Below are 26,257 nucleotides of genomic sequence, written 5' to 3' on the forward strand. Positions count from 1 at the left end.
CCAGTAATGGACACTTGACTTAGAAAGGTGACTGAAACCAAGCCTTGTTCTCTGAAGCACAAGCCAAGATTGCCAATACAAGAGGAAAGCCTTTTTCATCATCAATTCACAATATCAATTCACCTTTTTCATAACAAAAAATAAAACTAAACCACAACTGAAGAAAATGTTTTTGGAAAATTACCAGCCACCAAAATTATTTCAAGCTTTGGGAAATGAGGCCTGCAATCTTCCCAGTTATTCTGCTGGCAACCTAAAAGCATCTGAAGCAATGGTCTCATAGTTTTTGCTTAAATGTCAGGTGATCAGAATTATTTTAAAATAAATCTAGCATTGCTTTAGATTTTTGTTTTTGCTTTTTGTCTTAACTGAAATTTTAGGAAATAACTTAAGTTTTTAATATACTCACCTCAGCATATGCCTCCATGTCCTCTAGAAACTGACCAAGAAGAGTGGTAGAAAATGCAAGGTCAGCTACCCAGAATGGCTCCAAACTCTGCAACCACCCTAGGAAGCACATAAGAAATTTTGAAAGAGTAGGAAAAAAATCTAGGTCCAAATTAAAAAATATTTAATAAGACACTTTTAAAAGGCTTTCAAGTTGCTCACTCTTGAAACAAGCCCTGTATCATAAAATTAGTACTATAAACTGTTCTTTGTTCTTTTTGCTGTGCTGCATGGCTTGTGGGATCTTAGTTCCCACATCAAGGATCAAACCACTCTCCCATCCCTCTTTGCCCCGTGGAAGTGCAGAGTTCTAACCAATGGACCACCAGGGAAATCCCCATGAACTATTAAATATATTAATGATTAACAGCTACCTCTTTTAATGCTGCAGAAATTAAACTCTACTCAGTCCTTTTTTCTAAGTAGATTTAATATCCATACTGTCACTACACACATGGCTGGGGCTATACTGCCCCAATCTAAGACCATACTGGGTTTCTCCTCCAGGGCCACACCTGGCCACTCAAAGTGTACCTCCATCTCCGGGGGAGAAATGGGACCACTCGCTAGTGAACTGAGAGAACTATTCTTACCTGTGTATCTTAACTTCAGAACTTTATTGTACCAAACAAGCTATGAAAAACTACAGCACCTGGAACAAGTTCAAGTGAGTCTACTAGTCATTCATTTAACTTGAAAAAAAAGGTGGCTTTTTCCCACAATTTATGACAATCATCCAAATTAATCCATTTGTTTGACTGTTTAATCACTAGAAAAACAAAAAAAGTCATAAATATCCAGGCTGTTCCTTCCATTCTACCCTTCAGAGTGCTGCCACTATGGTATCTCTTCCAACCAACACATGCAACAAACAACTTGAGATAAGTCATAGGTGCAATACTGCAATCTGCATTTACTCTCCCTACTTACTACAAAAGTACACATTTTTCCTATGAAAAGATAAAGGTAGCTAACAAGTAATCTTCACCAAAATATTCTCTGAAGTAATTATTTTTCTTCTATTATAAAAAAAACTAGTATTAACAACTGGTCTTTGAGGAACCAACACTCCTTCCCGCAATATTTAAATAACTGGTATATCCTGAGTGACTCACCAGACACCTGTTGTGTAAGTGAAGGTTTCTGAGTATGATCTATATGCCATCCAACTAATATATCAACTGTATCCTGGATGGAGACAAAGAAAAGGGGACTAATCATTTTAAGGTCTTATTGCTATTCCACCTGTGGACCATATACGAGTAAGAGATTCTAGAACATCTTATGTCCTACCTACTTGACATCATACTAACTTAAGAGGGGGGTGGGAGGGACAGGGCAGGAGAATAATGGACCTTTGTTTGTGACACTGATGAAATATTTAAGTATCTTAAGGCACTAATGTTGGCAAGTACAGATAGTATTTTTTTATAAAACTGCATTACTATATCATTCAATCCTTGCCCTTAAAACTGATTATACTCAAAGGAGCAGAAACTTTGTTTTCTATCTAATTTCTCAAGTCCTCATATTTGCAGCCAATCCCTCACCCTATCATATGAAAAGAGGGGGTCAGGGAACTCACCCTAAAATTGGTGCTGAAAATATGAGGGTAACATCGAGCTACCAAAAGAATGCACTTAACACATTTGCAAAGTAATTCTGGTGTATCCACATTTTCAAGAATGGACTGCAGGCTGGTCATTACAAGCTGAAAAATAAAAGTTACAATCATGAACATTTAATAAAATAGGGAGAAAACAAGCAAATTAGGTTCATTATTTAATAGTGACATAGCCAAAACTGAGTATGACATCAGAGAAAATAAACTCTGTAATTTTAGTTTCCAAAAAATTTGAAAACATTTCAATCCACTAAGATATTAAAGGCTGAAAAAAAATACTGTTTTTCCCTTCTTTAACATCTGTTAACATATTTCTAAATAACATGTTTACTCTGTTCCTAAGTGCTTTCTTCAATATTATGGGTGTGATTAAAATTTCAAGAACAAAAACTAAGATGTATGATTTAAAAATTCAAAAGATAAAGGAAAAATGTTGTACAGTTTATACTTTAAGATATAAACAGTTGCTTCAAACTGGAATGATTTAGAGAAGATTAGCATGGCTCCAACACAAGAATGACATATCATGTTACCACTATACATGTGTACATATATATTAAATAAACATATGGCATACAACTTATAGAATATTTTGCAGCTGAATTTTTTGTTAAAACCCACTCTTTCCCCCAAACGAAGGCTCTTCTCTGCAAAAGAATTATGTTATATAGAAAAAATGCTAGAATGAGAAAAATCACCATTTTGCAACAGCTACTACTATAATCTACACAATGCACAGCATATGAATGAATGCTAAAATCGAGTGAAATATTATGAAAAACAGGATAATCAGAAGGTCTCATGGCATTATGTACAGATTACTGACTAATTACAAAGGGAGAAAAACAAGCCTTCAAAAAGGAAAAATCTGGTTGGTCTTCACCTTAACTAAGCAATGAAACTCTTCATCTAAGAGGTATGTGAACCTCAAGTTATGTACCTGCTAGCGTGACACAAAGCTAAGTATGAACCCATGAAGTATTCATGACCAAACTGTGTGAACTGAATCTAACCAGGAAGGAATAATCAGACAAGCCCAAGAGGTAGAACATTCTCTACAAAAGAAAGTGGAAAAAAAAAGTGCAGCAAATTGTTACACTTAAAGGAAGATTAAAGAGGCACACCACCATCTTCAAGAGATTAAAGATTCATCAAAAACATGAATCTTGATGGAATCTTGGGTAAGACAAAAGACATCTCAGTGGCAACAGCACGATTTGAACATGGATTTTATCATGCAACAGAACTAATTTTCTTAGGTATGATTATAATATTGTTGTTATATAGAAGATTAGCCTTAATCTCTAGAGATGTATATGTATGCTCAAGTATCACAGGGTAAACCATCATGATGTAATTTATTTTCAAATGCTTCAACAAAAAAATCATGTCTGTGTGTGCATGTGTGTAAAAACAACTGGAGCAAAATATTAATAAATGACAAATCTAGGTAAAAGATATATGGGTGTTTACTGTACTAGCCAATCTGTTTTCCTGTGGATTTAAATTTTTTCAAAATAAGTAACTGGGGAAACATCCACTATATAAACTGTATGCAGAATAAGTCAAATTTGGTGTTATGCTTGTTAGTTACAAATAATTTTCTAAATCTTTCCCCAAATTCTTTTCATAACCTCTACAATTAAGGGAAAATAAAAATTTTAAGACAGAATAGATTTCTCCCATTTGTTTTTTTTTAACTAATTGGCCAAAATAAAACATAAGATCAACTTTTTGGGAAAAGGAAAAATAAAGACATCAAATATTACAAAACCATCAAATTCTAAACTTTTAAACAACAAAAATTTAATTACTTGTACCTTGGCTCAAAATTAAATTGGGAATCATCTTTTAATAATTCAGATACACAATTATTTTACATAACTTGGAATAATAATTTTTAACATATTATCAAACCTTAAAAAAAAAAACCCAAAGTAAGTTGTGATGTTTAATTTTTATCTCCCTCAAAAAATGTGAAGCCCCCTTTGACCTGGCTTTCCTCATGCAGCTCCAGTGTCTAAATCTGTAAATGATTCTAGTACTAGGCAAATTCAAAAGAAAGCTTCTAAAAAGTGAAGACATAAAATTTTAAGTAACTTATTTTAAATCTACCTATAAAGTGTATTCTTTATATTCTTTACTCAAATTCAGAAAGAGGAATTTTATTTACATTACATGTACTATCAGTAGATAACCCCTACCCTAAGATTCCTTTCTTCAAGCACTCCACCAAAGATGTGTTAAAGACACCGTTCTTCCCAAGCACATCATCACTTCCCCATCCTCCATATGCTTACCTGCATTACAGATGAAAAGGCTTTCTTTTCTCCTACAGTCTCTAGTGCTTTGTAGGTGGCACATAAGTAGAGGAGTTTAACTTCATCTTTTGCAGATGAGCTAAATTTGCTAAAAATCCATTTGAAGATCTTCTCGGCCTCATAGCTCAGAGATGCACAAAGAAGGCCAAGACAACAAGCTCCCTCCTGTCTCAACTCCTGAAGCAATTTGCTACTGTGTTTATTTTAATGCAAACAGAACAAAACAAACAAAATACACAAGAGGCTTAAGCTTTCAAAGATGACAAGAATAACATATCTTACAACAGAATGTGTTATATGATTTAATTTTTATTCAGACTACACGAAAGGTTTAAGTTTTACCCATTCTAAGTATTCTATCTTCTCTCTCTTATAGTACATTTTTTAAAACTTTAACTTTTATTTTAGAATCGATTTACAAATAGTAAAAAAAAGGTTTAAATATACTAAAATTCAGACTTCAAATTCCATCTCAAACTATACTAACTGATTCATAGAAAAACGCAGCAACAAATGATCAGACAAAGTGAAGTCACTCAGTCGTATCCGACACTTTGCGACCCTGTGGACTGTAGCTTGCCAGGCTCCTCCGTCCGTGGGATTTTCCAGGCAAGAATACTGGAGTGGGTTGCCATTTCCTTCTCCGGGGATCTTCCCAACCCAGGGATCAGATAAAACTACTATACAAATAATTATATACCTTGTAATATTCAGTATCTGAGGACTATAAAATAGGGAACAGTAATAGTTGAATATAATAAACTTAGAAGATTAACACTGATTTAAGTATTATATTGAGTAACTATACAAAGTAAAACCATCCAAAAGCAGTAAGATTCATGACGTACTGAGATGAGTTTTGGATGCTTTCCAACACTGCAAGTCTTTGGGAATCACCATATGAAGAAATGACTGCACACCTCTGGGGAACCCCAGCAGCCCTGGAGACTAGATGGCCTGAATCCACTGTTGCCCAAAGGACACACCCTTTCACCTCTACTCTCTAAGCAGTTTCAAAATGCTCTAGCTTACAAAAGTTAACTGGATGCATTCACGCTAACATTCAGAGTCTATGTCATTCTACAAGTCAGTGCTCAACTATTTAGTCATGTTGACAAATTAAAATAAAGAATGGCTCTCCCTTTCAAGTGGGTTCCATTTGTGTATGTGTGTGCTCATTTGCTAAGTCCTGTCTGACTCTTTGCACCCCCACAGACTGTAACCTACCTGGATTCTATTTCAGTGGTAATTAAGGTTTAAATACTTAACACAGAAAAAGATGGCAAGAGAAACCAGTGAAACATTAAATATGTTATAAATGAAGTCAATAAGCTTATCTTCCTGTATACTTTTTAAATTTCTCTGAATTACTTACCTTTCATTAAGCACATCATGTACAGCAGCCAAGATATTATCCAATTGCTTAACTAGCACCTTAAAAAAAAATTAATAAAAACTTCAGATTTCTGTACTTTTAATAATAACATTATGTACTTTTTCTTACTTCTGGTTCCCTCCAAATTGTAACTGGACTACACACCTTACTTTTCTTATTATTCCCAAGTCCCAATTATATCAGGAGGGTCATAAGTTTCCGTTCAGATTCTGAAAGAAATTTACCCATAGGAAGTATACAGCCATGATCTTCAATGGGGGAAAAAACCAACAACTCTTTTATTTACCCTGAAATGCATTTTTAAAAAGGTGAACTGATGGATAGAAGAGGTAGAGACATATATGATAAAGTCTTAAAGTGTTAAAGTGTTAATGACAGAATTTAGATGCTATGATATTCACTGTAAAATTCTTTCAATTTACTGTGTATTTGAAATTTTTCATAATAAAATCAGGCAGGGGGGCCTGGAAGAAACCTGATTTGAACCAAATGTCATTTGACTCACTACACCATTTTCATTAACTGTCTCCTGTTGTGTATCATGTTCTTAACAGTAGGAGACTTAGTTGTAGGGCAAAGAAATTTGTAACTGCTCCTATACTTTATTCTTTTTTTCTGGCCAGGCCAGGTAGCTTGCAGAATCCCAGTGCCCTAACCAGGGACTAAACTCAGGTCAAGGCAATGAAAGCCCAGAATACTAACCATTAGGCCACCAGGGAACTCCCTCCTGTACTCTAAAGAGTTTTTCCATTTATTTAGCCCTGGCCAAACTTACCCATAAGCAAATTATGTACCTCCTACTCCAATTTAACTTATGAAAACAGAGAGATATTCTGTCCCAGAACACAGAATAGAAAAGTTCCAAGGACAACAGAATAAATATGTAAAAGGTCAAAAATACTTTATCACAGAAGGAACCAACATGGATCCAACATTTGTGGCTAAATTACACATTAGGGGCATTAAGTTCAAGATGATCATAATATAGGCCAAATAATCTGGAATTCCCCATTATTTTTCCTTAGAAGCAAACCTTTTCCCTTCTTAAACTACTTCAGATAAAGTTATCCAGTGTACTAAGGATATGCAAAACTGATCAATATTTCCAAACATACTATACTGACCAGCTTATTTTCTGGTTGCTGAATAAATTCTTTCAACTGCTTTACAGTAGCCAGTCTTCGGTCTCTGTCATCTTCCCGGGTGATCCTCCGAAGAAGATTCGACAGTCGAGACTCTTCAGAATAAGACATCGATCGCTCTGTGAACATAAACACTGAGGATGAATCAGCACAGAAACTTAAGAGCCCAAATATTTTAAAGTATATTAACAATCACAGTCCACCAGACAATTAAAGCTCAATGAACATAAGTCCTATAACACTTTTTTTTATAACTACTTGTTTTTAGCTGTGCTGGTTCTTTGCTGCCACAGGGGCTTTTTCTCTAGCTTCAGAAAGCAGAGGCGACTCTCGAGCTGTGTGTGTGGGCCTCTCATTACAGTGGCCTCTAGGTGTGGAGCCTGGGCTCTAGGGCCACAAGTTTCAGTCGCTGTGGCATGTGGGCTCCACATGGGCTCAGCACTTGCGGCTCCCAGGCTCTAGAGCACAGGCTCAGAAGCTGTGGTGCAAGGGCTTAGTTGCTCCACAGCACGTGGAATCTTCCCAGACCAAGGATCAAATCCATGTCTCCTGCACTAGCAGGTGGATTCTTTCCCACTGAGCCACCAGGGAAGCCCAGCCGTTAACGCTTCTGTTCATCACTGTACACCCAGCCCGAGCAGACTATCAGGCACACAGGAGATCCCCCAAAAAGATAAACCTACACAGACACCTCAATCCAGAGAACCAACTGACAGAGAAAAAAGAAAGGTTTAGAAATTATTCTCTTCATATCTGTTCCAAACTGTTTTCAACATCCAGGTAAAGAGCACAGGTAAGAAACTTCAACAGGTTTAGAGATAAAGTCACTATCAGCCAGAAAGAGATTACATGCTTCTCTTTCTCACCTAGGTCTCCCACTGGAAGGGAGCCTCTTGTTACATCATCAGTTTCCTAGGACAAAGTTTTGGTGAACTGCAATCACACATTCAGTTCGACAAATGTCTAATTACCACCTACCATGTGAAAGGCATGCTGCCACAGGGAAAGTGGCAAATCAAAACTTTTCTTCCCTTTTTTAATGACAAGAACAACCAGGAATGCTCAAACAATGTTGAACACTACTAACCAAGATGGCTTTAAATAAAGTGTTAAATTTTTCTTTTTATATTTTCAACTGTGCAATTCACCATAACTAATGAATGTACATTAACACAAACCACATTAAACAGTCTGACAGTTCCATTTCTAAGGAATGAAAGGAAAAGTGATAATAAAAGAAATTGTAACATCTGAGAGAAGGAAGAAGGTTTTTTAAAAAGCCTAAGCCTATAGAGTCAGCAAGGATGACTGCTAAAATGTCTTCAGGTTACTAGTCAAGAAATCTAGGCTGTATTTACAATGCTGCCACTAGCAAACTGTATAACTCTGAGCCTGCGAGGGGGAGTTAAGACTAAATTAGCTTTAGAGTCACTTCCTAACTCTACCATACCTAACTCTTAAGACTCCAAATACTATTGTAAAGTAATTAGCCTCCAATTAAAATAAATAAATTTAAATTTAAAAAAAATCTGAACAATGAAAAATTTTTAAAAAGACTTCAAATACTTTTAAGAGATATTTCAGCCTATGACTTAGTCATTCTACTTTAGAAAAATTTACCTAAAAGAAATCACTTCTTTTTTTTTAAGCTGCATGCAAAATAAAAAAAGCTCTATACAAAAATGTTCACCAAGATACACAACACACACACACACACTCCTCATTGGGAAAAAATGGTTATAAAGTAAAGGTCCAAACAGTAATTATATCCAACAAAGAGTATAAATCAGAAATCTTGACTTCTTCATCAGCTTTACCAATAAAATAAATTTCTCTTTCAGAAAAAAGACCATTACCTCTAATCCTATGAAGGTTCAAGACACTTTACCCATTCAGTGAGGCTTGTGTTATAAAGCAAGAAGCAGTAACTGTGTGTTTAACTTTAGAAAAGGGCCCAGTCCCTTTACTAGAGTTAAACAGAACTCTAGAACTCTAGGGGGCCTCCCTCACCGCAGAGTTGAAGGACTTGCTGCAGAAGAGTCTATTATACACTATATGTTCAATATCTACTGTAACCAGGAAAATCCTTTCTTAAAAATCTTATCCAGTCTAATTTTAAGAGAATTCTTTTTAAAAGTATTAAAAACCTTTCTGGTAGAAATTTATGTTAGGAAACGGTTGAGAGGAAAAAGAATGCAAACGATTATCACCAACACACGTTTCTCAGCTCAGTAAGCTGGCCAAGTCGCAGACGCACAAGGCACTGGTGTGAGACGAGGCCGTTAGGAGCTGTCTCCGTGGAGGCGTGTGCGATGGCCCCAGGTACCCAGTCTTACCCTGTGATTTCCTCATGTCTTTGATGGCTAACGCACGACTGCCATGCTGAATACTGGTAAACTCAGGGCTGGTCACATTGTTAACCCTCAGCTCTTGCCCCAACGACTTCCGACCATAAGTATTTTCCCCAGATCCTCCATTGACACTGTAGCCACCTAAAAAACAGCAACATTTACGTTATTTCAACAGGCTCTTTGTTTCACTCCATCAATTCCTGATAGTTCAGGTCCTTCTGACTCAATCTGCAGCTCAACCAGCCTTTGCTTCTACTCTTTCTCTGTGATGCATGCCTTGATTTCATTTTGTTATCTTCAGTGGAAGATCAGATTTTGCACTTGAAAACTTTTTAGAAGTCCAGAGGAGAGACAGTAGTCAGGAAAGACTTTAGCCTCAGTGATAATACTGTATTTTGGGGGCAAGAAAATTGTACTTATGTATTTTACTGCATGTGTAAAAAGTATATTTAAATTTATAATTAAGGGATAAACTTTCAAAAAAATGTTTCAAGAACAGCACTGTTTAAAAATTATATTTTAAACATATTAGAAGAAAAGAACGGGAGAGAGGGAAAGAAAGGGAAGGAGGAACAGGAGAAGTAGGTAGGTTAAAACACACACACAACACACACACATACACACACACACACACGCATGCCTCTGGCAACAAGGAAATATATAATATATACCCTTTTCGTCATTCTGTATGTCAGCATGGATTCTGGTATCATCATGCCTTTGCCGAGACACCACAGCTGAATTTGAAGGCTGCAGTCCATAAGAGGAAGACCCACCCCTATCTCTGGATGAAGAGTATTTTAAATTATCTGGGTCGGCTGATGCACTATCAGTTCTGCAAAGAGAGAAGGGTATAAAGTTACATCTTTAAAAAAACATTTTGATAACCCAAATCGTAAATCTTTCTTCTATACAAGCCTCTATCTTCTCATTGCTATTATACAAAAGCACTCCAACATCTAATAAGAACTCTTTCAATTAGGAAGAGATTGTCAATGGGTGAAACACCAGCTTTTCAGTCCCTTCTACTATCTAAAGATTCATTCAGAAATATGAATAACTTCCAGGAATAGGGTGGCCAACTCAACACCTAAACTGGTTTTAGCACTGAAAGTTCCATGTCCTATGAACTCCCTTAGTCCCAGGAAAACTGAGGTAGCTGGTCACCATGGTGGTCCGGGGTTCTTTACACGTAACTTGATAACAGGAATAGTTGTTTCTAAATCGCCTTCTCTCATAAGAAGGTTAACCAGTGGAAAATTACTCTTCTCAGTCATAAAAATAAAAAACACTGGCAACATATCAGGCAGGAACAAAGTGTTACCAAATTATTTTTAAACTACTGCCTAACGGCAATGTGGCACTCTGTCTCTCTCACCTAAATTTGTAACTGGATTATTTGGTGGCAAAATAGATTACAGCACGAAATCTGAAAGCATGCTCAGTCGGGTATTAGGAAAGACACAGCTGAAAAATAAGATTATTTTAATGTATGGTAATACTAAGGACCTCATTATTAATAGATATTCTTTATATAAGCAATATCTATTAATAATAAAGACTGAGTCAATTAAAAAAATCTATTAAAATTATAAAAAGTAAGGAAAATAAAAGCAAGGTATCCAAGGAATCCAATAAAGTTGAAGGTTGCAGTCAATAACCTATTTAAAATTCAAATGCTACCTAGAATAATCCCAGATATCTGGATATTAATAAACAAGTGACACAGCCCCAAGGTAAGATCAGTATGCTTATCTAAGGATCATCTCTATGCCACAATGGCCCTATCAGTAAAATGGGAAGCTAAACTCTATAATTTCTCATGAACCTTATTCTTTCTTCAATCAACTACCAAGAAATAAGGTATCATGGCAACATACGAAAAATATGAAGAAAAATGCTCCTCTAATACTGATATTTCTTCGGAGAGGAACGACCTTCTTGGGGAAAAAATAAATCATTCTTATGGTACTTACTAAAACACCTTCTGCACCATAATTTTTTGGTGACATTATCTGGGGATATTAAGGACACTGGCAAGAGCAGAAACTTAGCTGTTTTTCAACCCCATTCCCCTCCCCATGTATAAAAAAGGACACAGTGTCTGTGTATTTTATCTGGAGTTTATCATCCTTCCCTTGTCCCCACCCACGAGAATACCAAATATGAAAAAGTTGCATAGGCTCAGACATCCTGATCTGAACCTACTGCAACCATTGTTACTATAGAATGTAGACAAACAGGTTCAATTAAAATTGGACACCTCCATGGCACACAAGTCTAAATTGTTTCTAAAGGTTCTGAATCTGAAACTTGATAAAAATTCATAACACTAGCATACTAACTAAACATATAACTAAGGTTCCTTAATGCAGTATATTCTTCAAACATTCAGAGTTCACTCAACAAAGCTTAGAACCTCCAACATATGAAAAAATAAAATCTATGGAATTTAAAAAAAATGTATGAGGATATTTTCTAAGTGTAGTAAGTCTACAAGCATTTAAATGCCTTTACCACTAAATGAAGCATAAGAACTCCTTAAAAAAAGTAGCATACTCAATAAGCACCTATAATAAACTATAACATACCATTTCTAAAAGGGAATTGAAAAATAAGAATCTATAAGCTTTAACGATTTGGGCAGACTTTAAACTTGTCTGTATGTATGGCACCTAACACAACCTGGAAAAGGAAACTGTCAGCAAATGAATTAATAAAACAATTCTGAAACATCAAGATAATTAAAGTCTTATCAATATTTAAATACATATTAAAATACTCTGGATTTCTAGTGTCCATTATGCTTAATATAGATTACATATACTACTCTTACTATGAAGAGTTAAATATTTGTATCTTTTTCTGGTGATACAGCAGTAAACACAAAGTAATAGAGAATATGGGTTAAAAAAAGATCTAGGCTCAAATCTTAGCTCCAGCACTGGAAAGGTACATGTGACTTTGCACAAGGAAGTTAACTTCCAAGATTCTGATGTCTGTTGCATAAAATGGGGATAATACCTATAGATTATGTGATTTTTTATGACTTATGAAAGATAACAAGTTCTTAAACACTTAGCTACAAGGTACATTCAAAGTCAGTAGGTCCATAGTACTAAATATACTCAAGGTTTCCAGTGTAACAGATAAATATTAATCATTAATGAACATATGAATACAATCAAAACAAGTTTTTATACTCAGTATACAAAAACTGATTTTAACTTCTTCATTGAAAAAATTAAGCAATCTACTGCTACCAAGAAAAGAAATCCATTTCTATTTAGGAATCATACAAAACTAAAACAAAAAAACAGAACAAATCTCCCAATTTGTTAGAAATAAAATCTCATTAGTATATATATACACAGAGTATATACACAAATAAACACAGAGACTTTTCTCCCCAGAATTTGAGTCTCCGGAAATATAATGAAAAATTCACTAGAGTAGAACTACCGTCTCAGAAATGTCTAAAAACTCCCTGGTTTCCAGGTTCTTTTAATAGAAACCGATCAAACTACTAACCAGAATACAAGTTATAGATATTCTGAACCCAAAGACACAAAATGGTTCAGCATTTTATGAAATCTTTCTTTTTTTAAGATCTAGACAGCTTAGTTCTCAAAAAGTCAGTATCAGGCAGTGAGCATCAACAAGATCATCCCAGTCCAATAAATAGAGAACTGTTAAGAATGGAAATAAGCACTTAAAATAAGGCAATCAAAGGGCACTAAAAAGAAAATGCAGATTGATCTCAAAGAGGCAGGCATAAATGTTAAGCTAGTTGTAAGGGCTGAAAAAACTATCATCTGCCAGAATTAGTATCTCAATTTAGTGATAAAAGAAAATGTATTTGTTAAGACTAAGTATCCTAGCTAGGACCCCAAAATACCTCCACAGCCCCTTTAATACTCTAAAAATATTATGGAGAGAGAGGGAAAAAAAAAAGAAATGCATAAATTCCCCAAAATGATTAAACTGAAGTTAAAGCCTGATGTACATGCCACATGAGAGGTAAGTTTCTAAAGCTCATACCTCAAAAATCGCATACTGTATAATATGGAGCCTTTGTGATGTTTTTGCATCAAGTCAATCTGTAAGACAGTAGTTACAATATTAGTGAGGACACTGGGTTAAAACATTTGTTTTCCAAACATGAAGCAAATATCACTCATGGGTTAGGTGCTCTTAGTTGCACTATGGCCTTCTAGGGTTCATATGCTGAAGCAAAAACAAATGGAATGCCATACTCTGCCTTAGAGGACAGAGGCTTGAGGTGGCAGCAAAAAAATTTTTAGAACCAAAGAGAATTTAAATGTTAACTATAACATACAAATCACATGCAAATACAGTTACCACTCATTTTAGTTACCTATTATCAATATACAGAAAATGTAATAAATCAGAGAGATTATTCATTTTCACTGACCCCAGCCCTGAGATCTCACATCAACAACCTACCGAGTGTTAGGGCTAGTATGTCACCCCTAAATGTGGTTTTATAGTCCAGTTCTTGTAAGCATCATGAAAAGCAACTAAGGAGGGGGCGGAAATCAGCCTGGAAAGGTGAAGTCAGGGAATTCTCTATCAGAAAACAACTCCATAAAGCACCTCAAAATGACTTGATGCAAACACCACTCCTAGTGGTGCCACCAGAACAAGCATGACAATGCTTCAAGTTGTTTTTAACTAGGCTTATTAAGGGACTTCACTCGAATGGTGAGGACTTCACTCTAATTTGCAGTGAGGATCAAGTAGGAAATGAGATCTGCACTAAAGCCACTGAGGTGGGAATGCGTTAGTTCTCTGAAGCAGTGGCACTCAAAGACAGAGAGCATCACTATCACAAAGTTGCAGAATATGCTGTTTTTCATACTAACAGTTCATAGCACCAAAAATTTACCTTTTAAAAATAAATTCAAGGTTATCCCTGTGATGTCTCTTACTCACCTGGATTCAGACATACTTTCAAAACAGTGTGAGAGAAAAGATGAAACTATGCATAACTCTGAGACTTGAGTACATCACACTTTCACATGAGAGACAATGCTCTGAAATATGAATCTGAGGCTAAAAAATTAAGTTGGGAGGCTCAGGGACTTCATTATATGAAATGCCACAGGAGAAAATAGTAAGTTCAAATTTAATAAAACAAAATTGAACCATCATGCCAAAATTAAAAATTATAAATGAGTTTACCTCAGTTTTACTATAATGAAATATTAACAGTTAATATTTCTTGATGAAACGTCCTTAGGTACTTAATAAGAATTAAGTATTAAACACCAAATTTTAATTACCTATTTATGGGTTCTTTAGTAATCAACTTTTAATATCAATCAAACCTTAATTAGTTTTTGCAGTCTCAAAATACAAAAATATATTTAATTACTGTCGTAAAAGTGTAAAGAATTTCACCTTGCCCAAAGAGAGGCCTGAGCTTACCCCTCAACTGCTGAAAGAAGTCTAAACACTTCGAATATAATGCCTAATAAGAGTGTCCCTGTCCACCTGGAAACTTTGAGTCACACCAGAAGGTAAAACTATGGGATTTATGGTGAGGCCTTTGAATCACATGGATCAACTCAACCTTTAGTAGGGCTGAAAACCTAAGTTCATGCATGTGGGCAATTGATCATGGACCCCATGACAACTCTGGACACCAAGGTTGGGCTGGGCTTCCATGTTTGGTAACATTCCATATGTATTATCACAAATCAATACCAAGAAACAGGGAGAAGCTCTGAGTTTGGAAGTAACTGAGACTCTGCCCTAAGTACCTTTACCCTTGGTTGATTTTAATCTGTATCCTTTAGCTGCAATAAATTGCAACCATGAGTATAACAGCTTTCAACGAGTCTTTAAGCCCTTATAGTGAATCATCTAACCCAAGAGTGGTCTAGAGGACCCCCAAACTTGCAACTGCTAGCAGAAGTAAGGGTGGTCTTATGGACATGTTCCTTCTAACTCTGTACCTATACTTAAAATAATTGAATATACTCTTAAGGCAAAATTTAAAAGGTTGTAAATTTTGGTTTTATGTAATATCTTTAGCAAAACATAGTTTTCAACTTCAATATAGTTTATATCCCTTCCAAGGAATCTCAGACACCATCTATTTGACAGACCTCTAAACCATATTAACCAAAAAGGACAAAGTAAGTAACTACGGGGGTGCCCATTAGAGGTCAGCCTTTGCTTCACGTGCATCCACGCTCTGTCTTCAGTGTAAACGTTGTTGAATACGCCACTCCTGTGTAGCTCTCTGCCTGCAACGGAGTCTTCAATGCTGCCCATGACTCCCTGGCTGGGGTTCTCTGCTTTTCCAGAACAGCTGTCAAACTTTCTGCACCTTTCTCTTTCGCCCAGTACCACCACTGATAAAGATTCCATAAGAGACCTAAAACAGCACAGCTAATTAGCTATTCACATTTTCTCTGTACCACTATAAAGGTTTTTAGTAACTTTAACTCCTGTGACTTTCTCTACTTTTCCCAATCCAAGTACCTTCTTTTGAACTTCCTTCTTTAATCAGTTTAGATTTCATGGTGTTTCATTTCAATAACTCTTCCTTTAACTTCCCTTAATATTTCCCTCACACCAACCTGGCAAAATCCTAACCCATCATCCATCAGTAAGTACCACATTCCTAGGTTCTTTCATCTTCCACATATACTATCTGTTCCCCATTCTCTTCAGATTCCAAACACTCTCCTAAATTCCCTACTCCCTCTCTCCTTCCTTCTCTTACATTCTCTCTACTTGACCAAGAGGAAAAACGAAGATACGATAACACATAGGCACCCAACTCTAGAACTTTATCGGATTCCATCTATTTCTACCTTCTCGTAACTTTTCAAATAATCTTTCTGTGGATTCTACCTTTTCCACCAAACTGAATCTTCTTAAACATGTAAAATTTTCTAATATCTCCCACTTAAAAATATAAAAACAAATTAAAAACACATACACACACACACACACACACAAAAAAAAAAAACAGAAAAACCCCATCAATCCCACATCCCTCCAACCAACCAATTTGCCTTTGCTCTTTGCAATCAAACAGAATCATCTCTCCTCCCCATATTATTTCTTTACCTCTATTAGCTCCTCTGTCTACACCAATCCAACTTCTGTTCTATCACTTTTAGCAAAACCAACTAAGACCTCCAGGTTGCTAAAAGCAAGATATATTTCAGGTTGCTCCTTACTCATCCTTTCAAAGCAGGCTTTCACAAAGCTGCTGAGCAGGGCTGATCAGGCTATAGCCTGCACAAAGGTGCCTTACAGAGGAATGAAGTGGGCTGAATGAAAACTTCTTTTTAAAATCCTTACAATAACCCGGGCTCAGATCCTGATAATTCAAAGTAACTAGATTCTTTCCTTCCTTTGGCTTATAGGATGTTATATTCTGTATTTCTTCCTACCTTTCCACTTCTGCTTTTTCAGGCACCTTTGAAGGCTTACTCAGCCTCTTCTACCAAACCACTAAGACTTGGAGTTTCTCAAAGCTTGACCACAGGCCTTCTATTCACCTCTTCTGCAAACTATGCTGATGGCAATACTTATCACCTGCATGACATCGATTCCCAAATCTAGGCCTCCATCAAAGATGTGCACTCTGAGATCCAGACCTATATACCCAAGTATTTAACAAAACAAAAAAAGCACTTTTAATGTTCTAATGCCTCAAACACAACAACTGGCTTGTTTCTTCCCAGAACTCCCACTTTAATAAATGTGGGCATTTTCCAACAAATGGCACTATTTGGTCAGACAGACATATTACATTGGTGCAAAAGAAATTGTAGTTTCACACTGTTGAACTTGGCCATTTGATATTGGAACACATTCTTAAATGTGGTTATGTTATGCATCATTTTAAAGCACATTTCTCGCTTTATGATTTTTTGCTAATGACTTATTACTAGCTGTTTCAGCTCAGTTCAGTTGTTCAGTCACGTCTGAGTCTTTACAACCCCACGGACTGCAGCACACCAGGCTTCCCAGTCCATCAACAACTCCCGGAGCTTGCTCAAACTCATGTCCATCAAGTCGGTGATGCCATCCAATCATCTCATCCTCTGTCATTCCCTTCTCCTCCTGCCTTCAATCTTTCCCAGCATCAGGGTCTTTTCCAATGAGTCAGTACTTCACATCAAGTGGCCAAAGTAGACACAAACTAGCTGTTTGTATTTATTTTAGACTAGGGAAATGATGTTAGACAAAAAGCAAATCCAAGTGATTTTCTTATTCGAGTTCAAAATGTGCCATAAAGCAGCGGAGGCATCCCAACATCAAAACACATTTGGCCCAGGAACTGCTAATGAACACATAGTGCAGTGGTGGTTCAAAAACTTTTGCAAAGGAGACCAGAGCCTTGAAGATGAACAGTGCAGTGGCCAGCCACCAGAAGTTGACAAAGAACCACTCAGAAGATCATCAAAGCTGATCCTCTTACAACTACCCAAGAAGTTGCCAAAGAACTCAACATCGACCATTCTACAGGGTCATTTGGCATTTGAAGCAAATTGGAAAGGTGAAAAAGCTCAATAAGTGGGTGTCGCATGAGCTGACCAAAGATTTTTTTAAAACTGTCATTTTGAACTGTCATCTTTTATTCTATGCAACAATGAACCATTTCTCAATCGGATTGGGATGTGTGATGCAAAGTGGATTTTATATGACAACCAGCAATGACCAGCTTAGTGGCTGAACCTAGAGAAAGCTCCAAAGCATTTTCCAAAGCCAAACATTCACCAAAAAATGTCATGGTCACTGCTTGGTGGTCTGCTGCCAGTATGATCCACTACAGTTTTCTGAATCCCAGCGAAACCATTGTATCTGAGAGTACGCTCAGCAAATTGATGAGATGCACCAAATACCACAACGCCTGCAACCAGCATCGGTCAACAGAAAGGATCCACTTCTTCTCCACCACATCTGACCGCATGTTGCACAACCAACACTTCAAAAGTTGAATGAATTAGGCTACGAAGTTTTGCCTCATCTGCCATCTTCACCTAACCTCTCACCAACCAACTACCACTTTCTTCAAGCATCTTAACAACTTTTTGCAGGGAAAATGTTTCCACAACCAGCAGGAGGCAGAAAATGCTAAGAGTTCATCAAATCCCAAATTTTTACACTACAGGAATAAACAAACTTATTTCTCATTGGCAAAAGTGTGTTGATTGCAATGGTTCCTATTTTGGTAAATAAAGATGTGTCTGAGCCTAGTTATAATGATTTAAAATTCACAGTCTGCAACTGTAATTGCATTTCCACTTAATAGTATGTTTTCCACCTCTAGTTCTCACCTCTATTCCACCTCTCCCCACACTACAACAAAGACAATTCTAATAAAACACAAATGTTTTGTCCTCCCACTGCCATTTTCATCTTACGGTCCTTACTTCCCTTTTCAGCTAACTCTCCACACTCTTGTAATACTTTTATCTTCTGTGCCCCACTCATCCCATTCTTTCAGTGCCCCGTCACCTTGCTAAGCCTGTCTGCATGGAACAGCCTTCTCCTTGGCCCTCATTAATCTCTCAATGTCCTTTAAGCTTTAGCTTTCCTTTGCAAAGTTTCTGATTCCCCTGAGACTGACTAGGAATCCCTGTTGCATAAGTACTACCCGAAACCTGCCAGCTCCTGAACTCGCACACCACTGGAGCAGGTTATTTAGCTGTGCTCTGCCAGGAGACTGTCAGCTCCAGAAGGGCAGGCGCCTGCCAGCGTTGCTTATCACTGTATTCCCATTGCCTAGAGAGCAGAAAATTATTTCCTATGACTGCCTCTTCTCACAATCAAGGTCTTTCTCTTTACTCTAGTGTGCAGTCCCCTAACTTAACCCAACACTAATTTTTCTTCAAGAGTCAACCTAGAACCCATATTCCCTCTCCTATATGTTCTATTAAAAATCAACAGTTTTCTTGGTTATTTTCTACAAGAGCACTAATTAAGAGTTATAACTCCAAAATATGAACTAAATAAGACAGTTCCAACCCTCTAAGAATTTACAATCTAGAAAGAAAAGAACTGTTAGTATAAATTCCAATTAGGAATATAAAACATTCTGTGATTTGAGGGGGAAAAAAATCCTATAATTCAGTACTTTCTTTAAACTCTTACAGCACTCAGAGTATCACACTAGCTTGCACTTTAGTAGTTCTATACTAGCTTCAATTTGTTCACTAGTTTGAGATGTCAGCATTGAAGGCAGATGTACAATATTATCTAACACCACACACCTTTCATAGGGAAAGGAGAACAGCATGATGCTGCAAGGAGAGGGAGGGAAACTAGAAGATGGCCTTGGATCAAAATCCATCATGATTATTTAAGTAAAAATTTTGTCTTGTAACACAAAAAAGAACCCAGTAATAGAAAGGGATGGACTCAGTAATTCATTTAAATGAATTCTGAATTTTTAAAATCTACTTAATATGCATATTACAAGTCTCATTTTTGTGCAAAGCATACTATCAAGTGAAAAGACCACTCACAAAACCAGAGAAAATACTTGCAAATCATGTATCTCTTAAGAGTCTAGTATATAAAGAACTCCTATAACTAAGCAAGAAAACAATCAAATTTAAAAATGGGCAAAAGACCTGAATAGATAACATGTCTCCAAAGATATACATATGGCCAATTAGCACATGAAAACTTGCTCTATTTCACTGGCAAATGCGTGCTAAATCACTTCAATTGTGTCTGACTCTTTGTGACTCTACGGGTGGTAGACCACCAGGCTTCTCTGTCCAAATTTCCCAGGCAAGAACACTGGAGTGGGTTGCCATTCCCTTCTCCAGGGGATCTTCCTGATCCAGGGATCGAAACCAAGCCTCCTATGTCTCCTGCATCGGCAAGTGGGTTCTTTTAACATTAGCGCCACCTGGAGGAAAATGCAAATCAAAACCACAGAGAGAAAGCACCCATTAGAAGAGTCAAAAAATCTGTTAATGGTAAATAACTAATGTTGTGAGAGCTGGAAAATCTGGAGCCCTCATACATTACTTATGAGAATGTAAAATGCTAGAAATCACTTCAGAAACAGTTTGGCATTTCCTCAAAAAGTTAAACAGAGAAATACCACATGATTCAGCAAATCGACTCCAATTGACTCCCAAGTATATGCCCCAAAGAACTGAAAAACGTTCAAAAACTTACACATCAATGTCCACCACAACACTATTTACAGTAGCAAAAAGGCAGAAACTCAAATGCACATCAAACAATGAATGGATAAGCAAAATGTGTAAATCTATACAATGGAAGATTACTCAGCCATACCTACAACATGGATGACCCTTGAAAATGTTACACTAAGTCAAAGAGGTCTGACATAAAAGGCTACATATTACATGACTCCATTTACATGACATATCCAGAATAGATAAATCCATAAAGAAAGTAGATTTGTGGTTTCAACGGGCTGGGAAGAGGGGAAAATTGGGAGTGATTGCTTAATTGGTACTGGGTTTCAATCTGGAATGACAAGAAGCTCTGGAACTAGATGTTGGTCACAGCTGCACACACTGTGAATGTACTTAATACCAATGAATTGTAAAATGGTAAAGGTTATGTGTATTTTACCACAATTTTTTCAAAACTTATTTATAACATTCTTGAAAAGACAAAATTATGGGGGGGTGGGAAGACCAGTCATTATCAAGGACTAGGAGAAGTTGACTACAAAAGGGAACAAGGAAACCTGGGGGTGCAGGGTGGAGGGGAAGATGGAACTATTGATAGCTTGACTGTGGTGGTCATTTTTTTTTCTTTACAGTATTTTCTTTACAGGCTTCCCAGGTGGCACAGTGGTAAAGAATCCACCTGCCAATACAGGAGATAAGAGAGACGTGGGTTTCATCCCTGGGTTGGGAAGATCCCCTGGAGGAGGAAATGGCAACCCACTCCAGTATCCTTGACTGGAAAATTCCATGGACAGAGGAGCCTAGTAGGCTCCAGTCCATGGGGTCACACAGAGTCGGACACCACTGAGCAACTGAGCACACAAAAGGCCACTGATTTTTAATAATTTGATATTTCATGTTTTACATTGCCTACCAAATTTAGTAGTCATTTTCAGTGGGGCTTCCCCAGTAGCTCAGAGGGTAAAGCATCTGCCTACAATGCGGGAGACCCAGGTTCAATCCCTGGGTCGGGAAGATCCCTTGGAGAAGGACACGGCAACCCACTCCAGTACTCTTGCCTGGAAAATCCCATGGACTGAAGAGCCTGGTAGGCTATAGTCCATGGGGTTGCAAAGAGTCGGACACAACTGAGTAGAATTCACTTCTTCTTCTTCAATGGAAAAGCAAAAACGTAACACTAGATACCCTCCAGTGAAATCAAAGACTGTTAGTGTCTGAATTTAACAAACAGTAAAGAATTTACCAGATTCTTTACCACTGTGTCACCTGGGAAGCCCAATGGTCTTTTACTTACTTTTATACCTTTACTGTAAAGAAATACACTATTTCCTTTATGTTTGACTTATTGATATATAATTTACATGCCCTAGAGTTGTTTTGAGGAATGCAGATGGTATTTAGCACTAACTAAACTTCTCTTAGTGTCTGAACTTTAAGCTTGGGAAGGATTAACCTAGGCAGGATACAGAAAGAAACCTACTCATATTGCCTACTCATTTTCAAAAAAAATTTTTAAAGAGTCAAAGCACCCAGTTCAGTCATTCAGTCGTCTCCGACTCTTTGTGACCCCATGGACTGCAGCATACCGGGCTGCCCTGTCCATCACCAACTCCCAGAGCTTGCTCAAACTTATCTCCATCAAGTCGGTGATGCCATCCAACCATCTCATCCTCTGATGTTCCCTTCTCCTCTTGCCTTCAATCTTTCCCAGCACCAGGGTCTTTTCTAATAAGTCAGTTCTTCTCATCAGGTGGCCAAAGTATTGGAGTTTCAGCTTCACCATCAGTCCTTCCAATGAATATTCAGGACTGATTTCCTTTAGGATTGACTGGTTTGATCTCCTTGCAGTCCAAGAGACTCTCAAGAGTCTTCTCCAACACCACAGCTCAAAAGCATCAATTTCTGACATAAGTGTCAAAGCATCATGGCGAGCAAAATCAGAAAAATCACTACTTGAGAGAGAGGCAGGCAATCCACTTCTAATCTATTTTATGTTTGTTAAGTATTATGTACTTCATCTAGCATAAATTCATATCTTACTAGGCATTAAGAATACTGATAGCTATAAAATCTGATATGCTTTTAATCTTCAATACAAATATGAATTCAATTCTCAATATTTAACAAAAAAAAATTTTGTTAATGCTAAATAATTGTTCACCTGAAGGCTTCCGAATCTAAAGCACATTAATTTGACTTACTCTCAAGCTTATTTTTAACACAAGTTGGTTTACAGCCTTAAATAAAACTCTGCTTCAGCTACCATTTTTGCATTGCTTATCTTCCTCTTTTGTCAGCAAGTCCTGGAAGTACTTTAGAAACATCCCATTCAGCCTGGGAAATTGCCAAGATTGAAAGGAAATCTCTTACTCCATGACCTCCCTAGTAGAATAGGACAAAAAGACTGAAAAGTCTACAAAGAAACATGTCCCACCCCCTCATCCCCACCCAAACTCTTCAACTAAATGTCGAACATAACCCTTGAGGATAGAGAAGATTAAGGATCACTGGAGAAGGAAATGGCAGCCCACTCCAGTATTCTTGCCTGGAGAATTCCTATGGACAGAGCCTGGCAAGCTACAGTCCATGGGGTTGCAAGAGTCAGACACGACTAAGCGACTACACCACCACAAAGAGATAAACACTAAAGGAATCCTAAAAGGAAAAGTCTTGAAACCAGATTGGGACTCTAATCAATGAAAAGGCAGAGTGTTTTATAAGAAATGTTAATCATCACTTTTTCTTTTACAGGTCAAGAAAAATGATGTGGTTGCCAAAAATCACTCATAACATATTAAGAAAACATAGTTCAGTTCAGTCACTCAGTCGTATCCAACTCTTTGCAACCCCATGGACTGCAGCATACCAGGCTTCCCTATCCATCACCAACTTCCGGAGTTTACTCAAACTTCTGTCCACTGAGTCAGTGATGCCATCCAACCACCTCATCCTCTGTTGTCCCCTTCTCCTCCTGCCTTCAGTCTTTACCAGCACCAGGGTCTTTTCCAATGAGTCAGTACTTCGCATGAGGTGGCCAAAGTATTGGAGTTTCAGCTTCAACATCAGTCCTTCCAATGAACATTCAGGACTGATCTCCTTTAGGATGGACTGGTTGGATCTCCTGGCAGTCCAAGAGACTCTCAAAGAGTCTTCTCCAACACCACAGTTCAAAAGCATCAATTCTTCGGCGCTCAGCTTTCTTTATAGTCCAACTCTCACATCCATATATGACTACTGGAAAAACCATAGCCTTGATTAGACAGACCTTTGTTGGCAAAGTAATGTCTCTGCTTTTAAGAAAACATAAATATTATGCAATCGACAAAGGTATTTTTTAAGAAAACTATTATGAGTTAAGCTCTATTGCCATAATGGTACGGTATACCCTACAAGTCCTGGGCATAGTCAAGGATTTGGGCAACGAAAGAGCAATATTCTAACATGCGCCTCTTAACATACATCACATATCTCAAATATAGTGGCAAGCATGGAAAAGACATTGAATTTCATATTCCACACATGATTTTCAACAGAGATATTACCAGAAACATCTTTAGCATATTCTCAAATTAGACACGTGACCCCCCCCCCACTCCAATCCTCTTAAAAAATAAATACACCTAAGAGAAACCTAAACTTCTTGGTTTTACTTTTAACTTTACCAACACAACTATACTAAGACAGCAACTGGATTTTTAAATGGACCCTGATTCCTTTCAACATCTCCAGTAACTCCTCTAGGACCTATCGTCTTAGGTATCCTGGGGTAGGAAATACACTATTAACACCAAACTGGTTAAGAAACATACTACCTGTAATCAGTGATAAAATGTGTATGGTAAACCCTCCTACCTAAGCACTGGAACTTCTTTTTCAGAGCTGTTCCTGTAACAGCCACATCCTCTCCTTTGTCATTCAGTCGCTCAGTCGTGTCCGACTCTTTGTGACCCCATGGACTGCAGCACACCAGGCTTCCCTGTCCTTCACCACCCCCCAGAGCTTACTCAAACTCATGTCCATTGAGTCGGTGATGCCATCCAACCATCTCATCCTCTGTCATCCCCTTTTCCTGCCTTCAGTCTTTCCCAGCATCAGGGTCTTTTCCAACGAGTCAGCTCTTCACATCAGGTGGCCAAAGTATTAGAGCTTCAGTCTCAGTCCTTCCAATGAATATTCAGGACTGATTTCCTTTAGGATTGATTGGTTTGATCTCCGTGCAGTCGAGGGGACTCTGAAGAGTCTTCTCCAACACCACAGTTTAAAAGCATCAATTCTTCAGCGTTCAGCCTTCTGTATGGTCCAACTCTCACACCCACACCTGACTACTGGAAAAACCATAGCTCTGACTAGACGGACCTTTGTCAGTAAAGTCTCTGCTTTGTAATATGCTGTCTAGGTTTGTCTTCTAAGCTGTCTAGCTTTTCTTCCAAGGAGCTAGTGTCTTTTAATTTCATGGCTGGAATCACCATCTGCAGTGATTCTGGAGCCCGAGAAAATTAAGTCTGCCACTGTTTACACTGTTTCCCCATCTATTTGCCATGAAGTGATGGGACTGGATGCCATAATCTCAGTATTTTCAATGCTGAGTTTTAAGTTTATGTTTAAGTATCCTCCCTACATTGTTTGTTGAATGCTGGAGTGTTAAGTTTATGTTTAAGTATCCTCCCCTACTTAAACATAAACAAATAAGAAGGTCTCACAGATATATCTCAAAAAACATGGACTCCTAAATCGAATAATTGGGAAATGAAGACACTTTTCACAAAAACCACATTATTCTTTCAACTGTAGAAATATTTATTAAATGAAGTCAGTTTGGGGTAGTTACTGAAACATACTAGTAAGCAGCAATCAAGAAGAGCCAGGAAACACTGCTCCCACTGTGCTCAGCAGGAGCCAGAAATACACTGAGGTATTTAAAGTAGCCATAAGTTTGAGAAAGCTATGAAACAGTTCAAAATCATCACTTTAGCCACTTTAAACTCAAAAGGCCTATACAAACTCAAAAAGCCTATACAAACCCTATCTTTTTCTTCTAGTACATTTTACACTAAACACACATGTATCAGATTGGTTTAAGTGGTATAAAATAAAAACCTTACAACGATAGAAAAAAATCAGTTTTTAGATATGCTCTTAAGAGAGAGCATTGACCCATTCTGAGTAAATTTATAGTGCCATAATGTAAAACAGTACCAAAATTTCATGATAGCTTAATATAGTATATACATTATATAATGATACAAAATTTTATTAATTCATATCTGTTTAGATGATATATATGGTCCTTCTTTTTTTTTACATACTTCTAACTATTACACTGGCAGAGTCAACCCTTTTCAGGATTCCCCCAATCCCTTTAAATCAAACATACATACATACTAGGAATAGGGGAGAGAAACACAATGCAGCCTTCAACTGATGTTCTTACAAGAATTAGTTCTTAAATTCCAACTGTATAATGAAAGTTAAGCAAGGTACAAACTACCTTCTAACCTACCCCGTCTGTATTTAATTCCACTGCACCTTCTCTATAGTAAATGCGGTCACAAAGATTAGATTATTTTTGCTGGCCCACAGTTTCAACTGGTATCAAATTTTAAGAGTGTGACTTATAAGATATAGAGAAAAACAACAAATTTAACAATTATATGAGCTTCCAGTCATATAACTTCTGTGAGACTTGACATAAATGCCCCTTGTGAAATTTTTATAAGTAACTACACACACATATACACATTGTGGTACTTAAGAGTATTAGAAGAGAAAAATGAAATTTGAACTTGAGTCTAGGTACATGTG

At 37.2% G+C, this 26,257-nt stretch overlaps 1 protein-coding gene and 1 non-coding gene across 3 annotated transcripts in view; one reads left to right on the forward strand and one right to left on the reverse strand.

Moving 5' to 3' along the window:
- The window catches only part of SMG1 (SMG1 nonsense mediated mRNA decay associated PI3K related kinase), a 99,144-nt gene that overhangs the window by 63,173 nt on the left and 9,714 nt on the right, over positions 1–26,257 (reverse strand). The window contains exons 2-10 of one of the 2 annotated variants that reach the window (XM_040257017.1): positions 13,323–13,381; positions 9,953–10,116; positions 9,267–9,422; positions 6,913–7,049; positions 5,768–5,826; positions 4,372–4,585; positions 2,033–2,158; positions 1,563–1,635; positions 410–507 (exon numbers count right to left, since the gene is read on the reverse strand). In XM_040257017.1, the coding sequence (XP_040112951.1) occupies positions 410–507; positions 1,563–1,635; positions 2,033–2,158; positions 4,372–4,585; positions 5,768–5,826; positions 6,913–7,049; positions 9,267–9,422; positions 9,953–10,116; positions 13,323–13,372 (1,077 nt within the window). In that variant the 5' untranslated portion in view covers positions 13,373–13,381. The remainder of the gene's footprint in view (positions 1–409; positions 508–1,562; positions 1,636–2,032; positions 2,159–4,371; positions 4,586–5,767; positions 5,827–6,912; positions 7,050–9,266; positions 9,423–9,952; positions 10,117–13,322; positions 13,382–26,257) is intronic. The other variant, XM_040257008.1, reaches the window with a different exon arrangement.
- On the forward strand, positions 2,512–2,618 carry LOC120859736. The gene has a single exon (XR_005720141.1). It is a non-coding gene; the product is annotated as a U6 spliceosomal RNA (small nuclear RNA).

This window comes from Oryx dammah, unplaced genomic scaffold (assembly GCF_014754425.2).
Source record: "Oryx dammah isolate SB20612 unplaced genomic scaffold, SCBI_Odam_1.1 HiC_scaffold_2, whole genome shotgun sequence".
Classification (NCBI taxonomy): domain Eukaryota; kingdom Metazoa; phylum Chordata; class Mammalia; order Artiodactyla; family Bovidae; genus Oryx; species Oryx dammah.